The following is a 13,764-nucleotide window of genomic DNA, read 5'->3' on the forward strand; positions in this document are numbered from 1 at the left end:
GTTTCTCAGAATTTATATCAGCATATTGGCATATTAAGTTCTTCTAAGCTGAGTTAAAGAATTATTCGGATAGATAGCGTTATAGCAGACTAAAGTGTATCATAACAAAATGTAACATACAAGCCTTTACGTCACAGATAAAGTGACAGATGAAGATAAATTTTTATAATAAATATTAAATTAAAACATTGTGATTTAATTTATATATATGTTAATCTATGTTATATACCTTGTAACGTTATAATTAAATGTAAAAATACTATCACTTGAACGAAATGTTATTAATAGTAAGAAATGTAGTTAAAATAGCAGGAGAAAAATATATGCTATCAACAGAAAATAAATATGGACAAAATGTTAAGTTGACAGTGGTTGGTTGCTTTTATCTTAACAGATACAAAATGTTAAATAAAATTCTGTTACTTTAAAAAAATGGCCGGATAAAATTTTAGATTCAAAATATTGTCATTTCAATATGTGGTTGAAGATTAGTAAATTTTGTTCTTATTCTAATCTTTTATTTCACACATAAGACAAAAAATATTTACTGAGTTAATTTCGTGATATTTGTATTTTTAACTAACATTTTCAAGTGAAGTCATTGACGATTACAATAATAATATTTAATATTTAATATTCTTTTCTATGATTGCTTTATTGGTTTTCATTTCAAATCAAAGTAACTATTGCATGTGATAAAAATAAAAGTTTAAACACAAAATCTATAAATATGGAAATATTAAAAAGAGATAAGAGAGTTAGCAGAATTTATTTACCAGAGCACTGAACACCATTTTTCATTTGTTCTGTATTTATTTTCTAAAATATTTTTGACTAAACTCACAAATCCATCAATAAAACGCCAATCCACGAATTCATGTAGTTATAGTCTCAAGCATTTGTAAAATAATGTCATATCTCTAATTAGCAATCGATTTTAGAGAGACAGAAACTATTACGTTACTATAATGTAAAGCAAAAAAGTACACGATGGTAGATATGTTTACAAGGATTTAAAAAAAAAAAAATTTGGTGCAAATTATTCCATAAGAGACTTAACATTCGCAGTTGCAACTTTTTGCTTGCATTTTTTATAACAAAATATCAGTTTTAGTTTTAGTAAATATGAAATATTTTTAGTAATAAGACTTTCGAAATATTACAGTAAGTGTGAACATATACATTTAATTTTTGTTTAGATTTTTTTCTGTAATGTTTTTTTTGTGTAGTGTTATACTACAAACTTACCGCATATAAAAGTGGTTAGAAAATTTGCATGCGGAAATAACAAAACATTTCCGCTTCCGTGCATGTTAAATTTCATTATTAGCATAAAATATGAAAGCTCATATATCGTAGTTAACATATGACACCCATATACATCATGTAGCTGAATACGCAAGTACAAGATAATAAGTTGGCATCATTTACAAAAAAGCCACAGGTGCTACAATCTTGGATGAGTTTGCACAACCCTAAGAAAATAAGATAAAAAAATGTGGGTTCAAATAGGAAATGACTGTAACAATCTTTCAAGTGAGTTTACAGAATAAAATTTGTTAACGTGTGGAATTTTATTTGCTATAATATACATTTTAAGAGAAGAGGAAATTGAATGAAGTTGCATGCATAGTTGGATGAACAAAGTAATATCCGCTCGAAAGAGTGAGTAAGTATGCACTTTTGCTCACAAAGTAGGTGAACATTTATCCTAACAGCTTCGTTTTAATTTGCCATTAACCAACTGAAATTTATTTTATTTGAAAAGTTTAATTTCTTACCAAAAATGCAGATCACAGAAAATTATTATCACGCAGCTGTTCTGTAAGTAGACATAATTTACTTGCTGGCAGACCATCATGCAGGAGATGCGCCCCAATAAATCCTTAATATATTGCCTAGCTGACTCAAAGGAAATTTTGCATACTTTACATAGTTCAGAAATTTTTGCGTTCCACCAAATAAGCTTGAGTTAGTAGCTATATTTATAGTCGCACTTTAAACAGAGGATCAGTTAAAAACTAAAAATCAGACCACTTTATATTTTAATCTATCTTTTTCCGTCTTTTAAAAAACGCCGTAAGAGAACAATTTTATTAAAACTAAGTGTTTTAGATTTATGGACACACAGGCGGTATTTATACGATACTTTCCAGTTTCTAACATAGTTTGAATGGTTATTACTAATCATTGGTCAGTCGAGTACATCCCATCTGAACTTCACTAAATGAAGGGATCAAATAACATCATGGACTGTCACAAACCTTATAGTGTAAACTTGCAATTTAATCCAGTAATATAAGAATACATTGTATGTATTTACCTCCTGATAACGGAGTCCCAAGTGATTTCATTGGTTCTTTGATCATGTAACCATTTAATTTGATAAAGTCCAAGTAGGATTCGAATACGTTCCTACCGACACGACTATTGTATCATTATCAGTAAAGGCAGGGAGATTAAAGTCGTTTATATTATTTTTATCTAAAATACATGATTTAGATTTTAACTTCCAGTATGTGTGCCCGATACAATTCCATTTTCTTTTAATTTTATTCGCATTGATGGAAGTTTAGTTAGTTAGTGCGCATACCTAATTCTTAGATACAGTTTCTAGTCATCGTATCTTTAGTACACTTACAACATTCTATATGTGTTGCAAGAGCCATAGGTTAGTAGTGCATGTTTCGTATTCAATAAAGCGGATATAACACTGTTAAATATCCATAGTTTGGAGCCACATACGTATTTTAAAGGTCAAGAGTTCCAGATAATTTTAAATCACCTAGATACTTGCTGACGTTTTTGTTATGTATTTTCGAAGACTTCGACGCAGCTGTCAAATCCCGAAATTCTTCTATCTATCTATCTATCTATCTATCTATCAATTTATGAATTTTTGAAGTCGTAATATATAGTTTCTTCTTTTTTGGAACCAATTTAACTTTTTTCCACACATTTGTATAAAATTATTTACTTCGTTTAACGGCAAACTTTTTGGAACGACTAAATCCCTTAAGCCCTTAATCGAGGTATGAGTGTACTTAGAACCTTTACCTTATTAAAAAGATTACATATTTAGAATGTACTAGAATCCTTTTTCAATTAATAAAATTATTTTAATTAAGTTTTATTCATTTGTGCAAACTGTTATATGTACATTATTATTTCAAGCTAAAAATTTTATTCCGCATTTTTATAAAAAGATATTCATATTGGATCAAAATATTTTGATTAAATATTTTCTTTTTTAGCTTCAGTTATTGATTTATAAACATTATTACTGCCAGTAAAGAACGTAAGTCTTTATGCCACTATTTTTATTATCCAACTTTAATACAGTGATTCCGCGAATAATGTAGCATTTTGAGTTTGAGATACATGAGTGCATCATTGAAGCTCCATGCGCTTTCACATAAACCAGGATGCTTTTCATTTTCTCGAAGCGGAATTTCAATCTTAATTAAAACGCTGCCTTGTGAAGAGCATACCAAACGCATGTTTCGCTTTGAACCATTCCAAACCATTTTCGCTATTTATTATATATCCACACTATGTTCATCCTACGATGCGGGGATTCGGGGATGCCGGAATGCGTGAGTATATTAAAAATGAGGTTAAGTAATGCAATTGTATCTTCTACTAATGGAAAACTGCGTTGTTGGTATGTGGCATAAGGACGCAAGCAGATATTTTAATTTACTCCAACGCCAGATCACAATTTTTAAATGTGTTCATTTATTTAGTCATGTAATCAATCACAAAGCTGAACATGTGTGCTCTGTAAACAACAACAACAAATATTTAATTAAATTAAATAATTACATTTTGTAATAAAACGGCGTACGTCATTCATACAAAGCATCAATTCTGAATGATGGGAAGTAATTGTTGATTACCAAAAGTTACTTGGCAGACACTTCATGGGCATTGTCTTAAACTTTGAAAATTGGAAAATGTTCAAAATTTCCCTTCTATAATCAATTATTATTTTATGGAAACATAAATATCAAATCTCATTATCATGTATTTGTTTGAACAGAAGTACAATGCATTCAATATGACGTTTAACTAGGGATAGTATTGAAAACAAACATATTTGTATTATATATAGGTTCAATATACGAGTATTTGCTTAAATATTTGTATATTCTAATATCCATAAATTCTGCTTAAACATCTAATATTTTTTGAAAGATTAAGTAAATCTTAAATAAGTTTTATTTATTAGAACTTGAAAGGTTTCAAACGTTTATCATTTGACATTGAATGATTGATGAAATTAAAAATTGTTACAAATTCAAATAAAATTTATCAGATTCTCCAATAAGCACAACAAAAGGAATGTTATTTCTTCTTTTTGGATTTTGAGGAATATATTGTTTTCTTTTTTATTTAAAGAATAAAAAAATATAAAAATTTTCAGCAGATTTCAATGCCGCCCATGGGGCAGTTTAAAGGAATAAAAGCATTTTTAAGAAAAATTAAAACTTTCTCTAAACATTTTTCGCAATAAAAAGATAAAGCTTTATAAATTGTCATAATTAATCTACAAAATGAATGCATAAGTTAGATATTTCAGCAGTTTGATTAATTGTGAATTTTTAATATTAAGAATTATTAATTGTTTTCTACATGTAAATATTGTTATTTTCCCAAAGTGGTCTTTGACCATAGGAAGATGAAAAAATGGATGGATGAGATGAAAAACTTTTTAGTTTACATATCTTGAGGGATTCATAAAAAATATGAAAATTAAAATGCAACATAAAAACACTCAGTTTTTTTTATTTTTAAACAGTTGAACTATAATATCAGCGAATACTTTCGATTAATATATAGCTTACTTTCATAGAGAAAACCCTTTTGGGTAACTTTTTTCACTACACTATATACCAATATAACTTATTTCTCGAGATATCAATATTGAAAGTAGTCGATATGGTATCTATCGTCAATCAATGCAATTTTAATGTCGCCAAGAGGAATCAAGATTGTACTACAAACTGTTGTCCAATTTGCGAGTGTGAGAAATACGGATCGTGCCAAGAATTCACAGCAATATTAGGCATATGGTTTTGCTTGGAGCAAGAAAACTTCAAGATCTGTCAATTTCAAATTGTTAAAAATTTCAACAATTTTAATTAACGATTACTTATCACATCTTCTCACACATAACATCGCTGCAAATATGACAGGATGTATACGGTTTGTACTCTGCTCGGTTAATTTTAAGGAATTAAACTATTATTGTTGACTTGTGAACTTTGAATAGGTGACTTTCACTTAATTCGCTCAATTGAGTTCACTAATAACATGACGGTAAGTTTTTAATTTATTAGTAAGTGAATGTATGCACATCTGCCAGTAGTCAAGGAAATAGTCTTTAGCAAGGTGAGATTGGTTTTCGGATGTGAATTGATGATGTCGATAAATATTTGTTCCTTGGCATATGCATATATTGCTAAGCTCGCTATACAAGTATCTCCACCGATCTGATACACCAAAATACTCTTACGATCCCTTTAAGTGTTTGGTACTTACTCATATAGTAGTAAGCCACTATACAAACTAAATACAGATATATTCTTTATTTGCATTTTTTAAAGAATATACAGTCCATTAAAATTTTAATTAAAATTATGTATATATTTTACATTCAATGCAATAATTTAATTTAATTTTTTTATATAGTAGAGTGAAAATTTTTTATACTTTAGATATTTAAATTTATTTGATTAACACAACAATAATACTTTATACTAACTAATCAACTTCATTATAATAATTTCTTTTCACACAATGATTTTTGATATGTTGTTATGAACACAGAAGATTAATGCAGTTCTTCTTACAAAGGAAATGAAAATCAAGTGCTCTATTGACCACTGCTGCTCCAGCAAAAAAGGTGTTTGAAGCAGTAGTTGGCGGAAGAAGACGTAGACCGTGGCGCCGGTGGAGTGATCAAACACTAACAGAACTTGATGTACGAGATTGGTGAAGGTGCGCACGCATCGGAGGCGCCTAGGGAGATATGCTGCGTCAGCTCGAAACTCGGTAACGGGTTGTTATGGTCAAATAAGTAAGTAAGTAAGAGTGAATAAGTTTTTATAATTTAGATATTTAAATTTATTGATTAACACACAGACAACAATAATACTTCATACTAACTAATCAACTTCATTATAATCATCTCTTTCCACACAATGATTTCTGATATGTTGATATGAACACAGAAGATTAACGCAGTTCTGCTTACAAAGGAAATGAAAATCAAGTGCTCTATTGACCACTACGAATTACGTTTAACTTTAACTAAAGAATTCTTCCTTATCACATTTATATGATTAACTCGTACATAAATTTACAGAATTACATAAATTTGTTTACTCAATCGCGTGAAAGTATTGAAAAGGATTTTCTTTTGTTATTTTTCCATTTTCCTCTTTAACTTTAATATTTTTCTTCTTGCTTCCTTTTGAAAGCGCAATCGAGTGTTAAACATGAGATAGTCTGTATCTTCACAGGACCACATTGTCGTCTATAAATTGCAATAGTTGCGCTCGTAGCTTGTATCTGCTCACATTCAAGGGAAAACATCCGAGTGGGATAATTTTAATATAATATGAAATTTTAACCATTCCACACTGTATAATGAAAAAATCACATTTACATGAATTTTATTTTATCATTTTTAAATATTTAAAGTCATTAAAAGTCACTTATTATTTCAATACAAAAAGGAATTGCCAGTTGTCTCATCAATTTTTAATTCAAAATATTTTTCCATAAAAGTGCTATATCAAGTTCTTATTCATATGAATATTTATATGAATTTATTGTAAAAATATGTGCAAATTATTCTAGATTTTTATCTTGCAAATTTAATTTGAAATTCGTATATAAAGTTCTTAAAATCAAATTCAAATTTGACACCAAAAAATAAATAAATAAAAATAAAATTTATTTAAGTGAAACATTATTCAGTAAATAAACACAGAAATGCAAAATACAATAAATAAAAATAAATAAAATCAAAAATATTATTTTATTTTCTTTCATAAAAACGACAAACTACGATCCCTACTCTCTTCGAAACCTCTATATTGAAAACAATAGTTTACATCAAGAATATAATTTCTTCTGCCAAACCTGATGTCAAAATCTAGAGTCAATCTATGAAGTTAATATAGATTGACAAGGAAATAGAGCAATTTGGTACTTTTTAAAGTAAAAACAATTAAATGATTAAATTAAATATTAAATCGAAAGTCATAAATACTACTATATCATGTTTGCTAGAGAATTTGGATTATATTATTTTCAATTTAAATCTATTCAATAAGTTTTAAATGTAATTTTCCTATTGCACTCAATCATTTTCTTTATTTATACAAATGCACTTCAGTCTGTTCAAGTGATTTATGTTTTCTCAACTGGTGGCCAATTTACCCAACACAAATTCAACCATACTTGCCATGGAATCTATATAATCGAATAAAGCTACTGAATCCTTAACTGTGCCAAAGCCAATCCAATACGGTGGGAAGTGAATGCAAAACACTTATTCAGAGTGGAATAAAATGTCATAAATTGCCAGTATTTTACTTGCTCACTTCCAGCCCTAAGAAGTCCAACACTCAATTTGTTGATATTTGCTTGCTATGGTGCTTCCAGAAAGTCTGAAATCGTTTTAAAATAGCTTCAATAAATAGCATTCTTTATACAACATCCTACGGCTGCGTGGGTTCAAGAATATTTAAAATTTTTGCAGATATTTGTCACTCACAAAAAAATTGTAAATATATTTTTAAAATGAGAATTGTGGAAACTTTTATTCAAAGAAAATCGAACAATTTCACCAAAAGTTCATATAACTCACTTTGCAATTAAAACAAAGAAACGAGTTATCTTTAATTTTTTTGCAGCTCCGCATAAAGAATTAAGAAAAACATACATTTCGATCGCTAAATATTCCTAGAATGATAACTCGTAAAAGCTTGATACCCATCCACTCCAATTTTGCACATTCACTATAGCAATCACAAACAATCATACCATTTCACTTCCAATACTCTTACTTATATAGATATTAAAATTTACTGTTTTGAATCGCAAGTACATATGGGTTTAAATGGGCTTTTTGCCAAGAATATTTGTCGTGGCTGATTAAATTGGTCTACCAGTGCTTGCTTAGTCGTGTTTAAAAGAAATCTTCAAGGGAGAATTAGTTAGTGCCATATGTAAGAATGAGTAATTTTAGGGAGTGGGTGGGACGTGAATCTTTGTGAAAAAGTGCACAAGGATGTGTCTGATTGCATTTAACTTGAAAAGTGTCCACAATCTCTGTCGGCCTCAATCCAAGTTATTACACAGCTTTTACATAGCACGACTAAATAGTTAACAAGCACTCGCTCTGTAATGAACTAAAAGTGTGTACAGAGAGTCTTATCGCCAGAATTTTATATAGTTTTATAGAGCTTAATACTCTTCACGTAAAATCATCCGCAAGTTGACGACCACTGCAAACGATTAACGGATATACACCTTGAACGTCTACACACTCTATATCCATCTCTATCTAACTCGCGAAAGTTCTCAATAAATATAGAACTAACATCACTCTCAGGAAAAAAAATCAAATACGAATTATACGCGATCTACTTTGGAACAAGTAACAAAAGTAATGCTCGGTAGAATTATATGGATAGGGCATCCATGGATGTGTGGCTAAGTGATCGCGTATGAGTGAACAGAAGCCCGCTTGATAAATGCTTTATGGTAGATTTCATAATAAACATTAGCGAGATAGACTCTCCCCATGTTAGAATGACTACCAAGAACACAGCATTAAGTCCCCAAAGATGCATAACTTGCAGACACATGTTTGCAATCGCAATCGATGCAGCGATAATGCATCGCATTTATATAATAGCTTGTGTTATAATTACTTACAATGCACGACTTGTATTTATGTATTCTTGATATTAAGAAATTTTTTAATTATTTTCTTGGTTTTTCTGAATATGTGGTTATTACACATTCTTATGTGCAAATAATTGTTGAACTTTGATGCCATCAATGCCATTGCATTGTTATTGCATCAAACTAGCAAAAGCAATTCAATCAAAACACGAGAACATTGAGATTCTCAAAGTTTTTGAGATAACAAAATATTTAATAAAATATTTCCAAACTCCGCAAATGAACGCTCATCAATATTCGCTTAGACAACCATAGAATGCGGAAGGAGATGTGGTGACTTTACCACGTTGTTGTCACGGAATTAAAGTAAACTGTGAACAAAATCACTTCCAACGTAAACTCATAGGAAAACACCGCTGTGTACGGTGAAATTCAAGGACCACAACAGTCAGTAAATAACAACGAAACCAACTTTCGTCACTTGAGGCGCGGATGAATTTTGAAACTTCTCCATTCTGGAAAACATCATCGAACACTTAAAAAACTGAAAACTTTTGAATAAATTAAAATAGTTTAATTGCATAGTTTCTCTTATGTTGAAATTAATTTCATTATTGCACATAAGATACATATATTAAAACTTTCCAGAGTGTATTGTGCTATGTGATCCTGTTTCAAGATTTTACAAAAGAATACAAATAACTTTGTTATTCATTTATAAATTAGTTTTTATTTTGCAGAGACGAAATTATCTCCAAATCCTTTAAAAGCCTTTTAAAGCCTGAAATGGAAATCAATTCCTGGTTTTTTTTGATAAAAGTTATAGCTGTGATATTTGATTAATCTACTTGATAAAAATTCATAGTAAACTGAAGAGTTTCTAGATAATAGTGTATACACAGTGTACAGGAAAATTGAATATAACTCTCAATAAAATCTTAAAGAGGCTATACAATAACAATAAATTTATTCACATTAGTCATTTTATTGCTTTTGATGTATTCTTCAAGAAGCGAGGAAGAATCCTTTATTTTGGACATAAAGGCGGTAAAGAGTTTAATGTGAATATTTGAAAAACCCACAGAGTATTGTAATCAAAATTTTCTAAACTCATTAATATTGGTTATTACTGATTTAAAATGTCTGTAAGATATCAGAATAATCGGTTATGCTGACACTTTTCAAAATGCAATTGGCAGTGCATCTTTCTAAAATTTTGGAAATCTCATACCATGACAAACAAGTAATACATATCAGCATATCTGGTTGCGCTGAACCCATCAGGTACTTTAAGTCACTACTAACTCCACCACACTTTTCTTTAATTGAAATTAATCCGTTAATTGAACGATTTTGAAGGGTGAAAATGGCAATACATTGTCATCATATCGGGAAACCATTCGTTACAATATAAAGCGTAAATGTGGAAATGAATGCTTTTTATAAGATAGATTGACATATAGATATTATAATTTTAGATACAAAATTGTGGCAATATAAAAAAGTTATTGTTTTCTGTAAGCGTTTTGGAAAAAAAAGTCTGGTGCAAAATGAGAAAACTTCCGAATATCTGATTTCAAGTTGAGGTAAAGTTCGCCTAAAACTACGATTCCTATAAGAGTACATAAAAGTAAAACCATAACTATAAGAACTACAAAGGATTATAGCATAAATATATTAAAAAAATTATATCATATCAGACAACTGTAAATAATTTTTCAAGTCTTTTAATTATTTAAAACCAAGTCATCAAGAGAAACTATACTATATTGATATCGATAGGATATCAGATTTGTCACATGCAAAGGAACCAATACCTTTAATTCGATAGCGTAAAAGGAAGTTTTTATTTGATGAATTTATTGTTTTTTGTCTATTTACCTCATCGATGTTAATAATCTAAATTCGGAATGTTTAATTTAATGTGTCTTATGTATAATTTTTAATTACTCAATTAACTTCAATATTTGCTTAAGTGTTCCTAGTATTGTTGTCTTATTAGTGCGACTATGTCTATTTTCCTTCTGGGTTCTAATATGAAATATTGTCTACATTATTGAATAAATAAAACTTTTTTTTTTATAAAATGGTTTATAGTATTTGCTTATACAATAAATGTAGAAATCCTAAATAATTTATCATTAAAATAAACTCAAATAATGGTTTCATATAATAAATAATAAAAAGAACCACAACAAAGCAAAACTGAAGCAAAAAATGATCATATTCAGTAAGTATTTATACTGAAAATATTTATATATTTTGCAATTACTTTTTATTCTAAAAATAATTAGACTTTATTAACAAATAAATACAAAAAAATTATATTCACGTTCTTTGTTAAATTCCAGCACTCAATTTGTTCAGTAAATATCAGAATGGATTATATCGAGTATTAAGTAAATCTTCAGAAGACTTTCTTTAAATGCGTAAGCGAAGACCACAATGTAGTTTTCAGAACAGCTTTGCAAACATCTAAAAATTTGGGAATTAACGAGTTTCCTATATATATGCAATAACAGAGCCGATAACTTCATATAAATAGATCCGAAAAAGCAATAATCTATCAGACATCGATTGGTAGTCATCTCAAAGGCAATTTCGATAGAGTCATGAAATTCAATTTGTTTCTTATTTTTGCCATTTTGGCTTTCCTGACCGTATCTTCATATGGACAAGATACGACAGTTTCATCAGAAGAAACAACTGCAGCTCCAAGTGAAGACACAACTGTAGCTGTGACTGATGCACCTGTCGATGAAACCACCACTGTAGTTGTTACCGAAGCGCCTACTGAATCAGAAAGCACTGCGGCACCATGCGGAGGAGATAGAGGTCACCGAGGACATCACGGACATCACGGAGGTAGAGGCGGACGTGGTGGCAGAGGTGGACGAGGTGGTAGAGGACGTAGAGACGGTAGACGCGGCAGAGATAACCGAGGCAGACGTGGTGGCAGAAGCATTGGCCGTGGACGCAGAAACTGATTTATCTCAATTGTTAAAAACTTAAAAATCAATAAACCGAAGCATTTGCAATTATAGATCTACTTATATTTTTGGTATAAATCGTATTTCATTAACAAGGAATTATTCTTTTTTTTAATACGATAATGATATTCTTAAGTTTATTTATTTTGATGGAGATTATACTGTTAAAGTGTTAAAATCAGTTATAATTAGAAATGAATTACTTCTCAACTCCCAAAGTGCGAAGATCGTCTAATGGAATTTAAGCTATTTAAGCGATTATCTATAAGAAAGAATAGGGTCAAAAATAATTATTATGAGTACAAATCGCGACACCTCTTTACAGGTATCCGGTTATTTGACAGCCTGGGCGACGAATGTGTAGGCCCAAAATTAATTGACAGCAATTACAATCGAGGTTGAAGATTAGAGCTGTCAGGAAAATATGCTATTAGTTGAAGATAATATTCTTTAGATAATTTTTTTTTTTTGTTTTTACCGTAAGTGGAAAGCATCGCAAACCACAGAATGAGACTTGAACTCACAAAAACCACCTCTTAGAAATAAATAGCAATGTGAAAACTTCACTCCAGTAATCAGGAGAGAGAGATGAGAGCAGATAGGCTTAATACCTAGCGGGCCTAGTTTATCTCAGACAGAAAGCATGGGCGTAATTAAGGAGATGAAGTTATAGTGTTATAGTAAAGGGATGGGAGACTAGGAACACGAAAGCGACAGTTATACAAGGGAATGACGTGGGGATTACGGTCCCATTCATCAAAGTAATGGGACAGGTATTGGGGAGGTTTGAAGCGCTAGGCTTAAATAAAGTCATCAGGGAAGGTGTTTAGAATGGAGACGTCAGGAGTGAACATAAAACTCTTGTTACCCTCTCGAGATGACAGCATAACAAAATGTGATAAATTATATCCTGTATGACTTGATAGTCACTGTAGTGTAGTGAATTGGCTGATAACCTGGTCAGTGAAAGCTGTTCTGGTAAGAGCTCTTAGACTGGGTCATTGATTTTACCAAATTTGTTCACAAAAAAAGGTGGCCCAATCAAAAAACTCTTAGTAGACAAGCCTTCACTGACCAAGTTATGTGAACATGCAAACTGTCGACAATGCAATTAAGGAAAATAAACTTCAGAATATCGATAATCACAGGTGAATACTACATAGACACAATGAGAATCATCACAGATTTAACATTTCAGCCACGTTTAGAGATTGTCGGTGCACATAGCACTTTTTTTTATTGGCCTGCATTTACAGAAACGAGTTGGGGATTATTAGATAAGCATGATGTCTATCCGGTACGAGAATAATAAACAAGAGTAATGATTAACACGAAAATCTATCAAAAGACCCACATTACTGACAAACAAAATTATATCTGCACATTCAAATTGATATTTTCTGCTGATGCTCCAATTTTTTGAGTTTTCAGAATTGAATTCGAACAGAAGTTATTTGCGTTATCTCTTTATGCATATCGATGAGCATTTCTTCTCAAAGTGAATACCACAACTCTATTTGCAATACATTGTGACCGAAAAGCTTTCGGAAATTCTCATTTAAAATTCGCGCGCTGTATATTTTTCGATATTTTAAGTTTATGTAGTTTGGCAGCACTGTCCTTAATTACTATGCCAAAAATGAGCGCGATCTGTCAGACAGTTCGTTTACGGCAGCTGTTGAAACCAGTTCACCTCAGTAGTGCGTTGCGAAAAAAACAATGGAAAAAAATATTGAACAAAGAGTTTGCATCAAATTTTGTGTTTCGAACGAAATTTCGTGTGCAGAATCGTTGCGAAAGCTACAAAAGGCTTATGGGGAATCAGTTTTATCGAAAACTCAAGTTTATG

The 13,764-nt window shown here is 30.5% G+C and overlaps 1 protein-coding gene across 1 annotated transcript in view; it reads left to right on the forward strand.

The window, feature by feature from the left end:
* The window catches only part of LOC119684370 (pre-mRNA-splicing regulator female-lethal(2)D-like), a 60,171-nt gene extending 48,259 nt beyond the window's left edge, over positions 1-11,912 (forward strand). The window contains exon 3 of the mRNA XM_038098398.1: positions 11,496-11,912. Coding sequence (XP_037954326.1) covers positions 11,496-11,912 — 417 coding nt within the window. The remainder of the gene's footprint in view (positions 1-11,495) is intronic.
* The last annotated feature ends 1,852 nt before the right edge of the window (positions 11,913-13,764 follow it).

Source organism: Teleopsis dalmanni, chromosome 2 (genome assembly GCF_002237135.1).
Source record: "Teleopsis dalmanni isolate 2A chromosome 2, ASM223713v2, whole genome shotgun sequence".
Classification (NCBI taxonomy): Eukaryota; Metazoa; Arthropoda; class Insecta; order Diptera; family Diopsidae; genus Teleopsis; species Teleopsis dalmanni.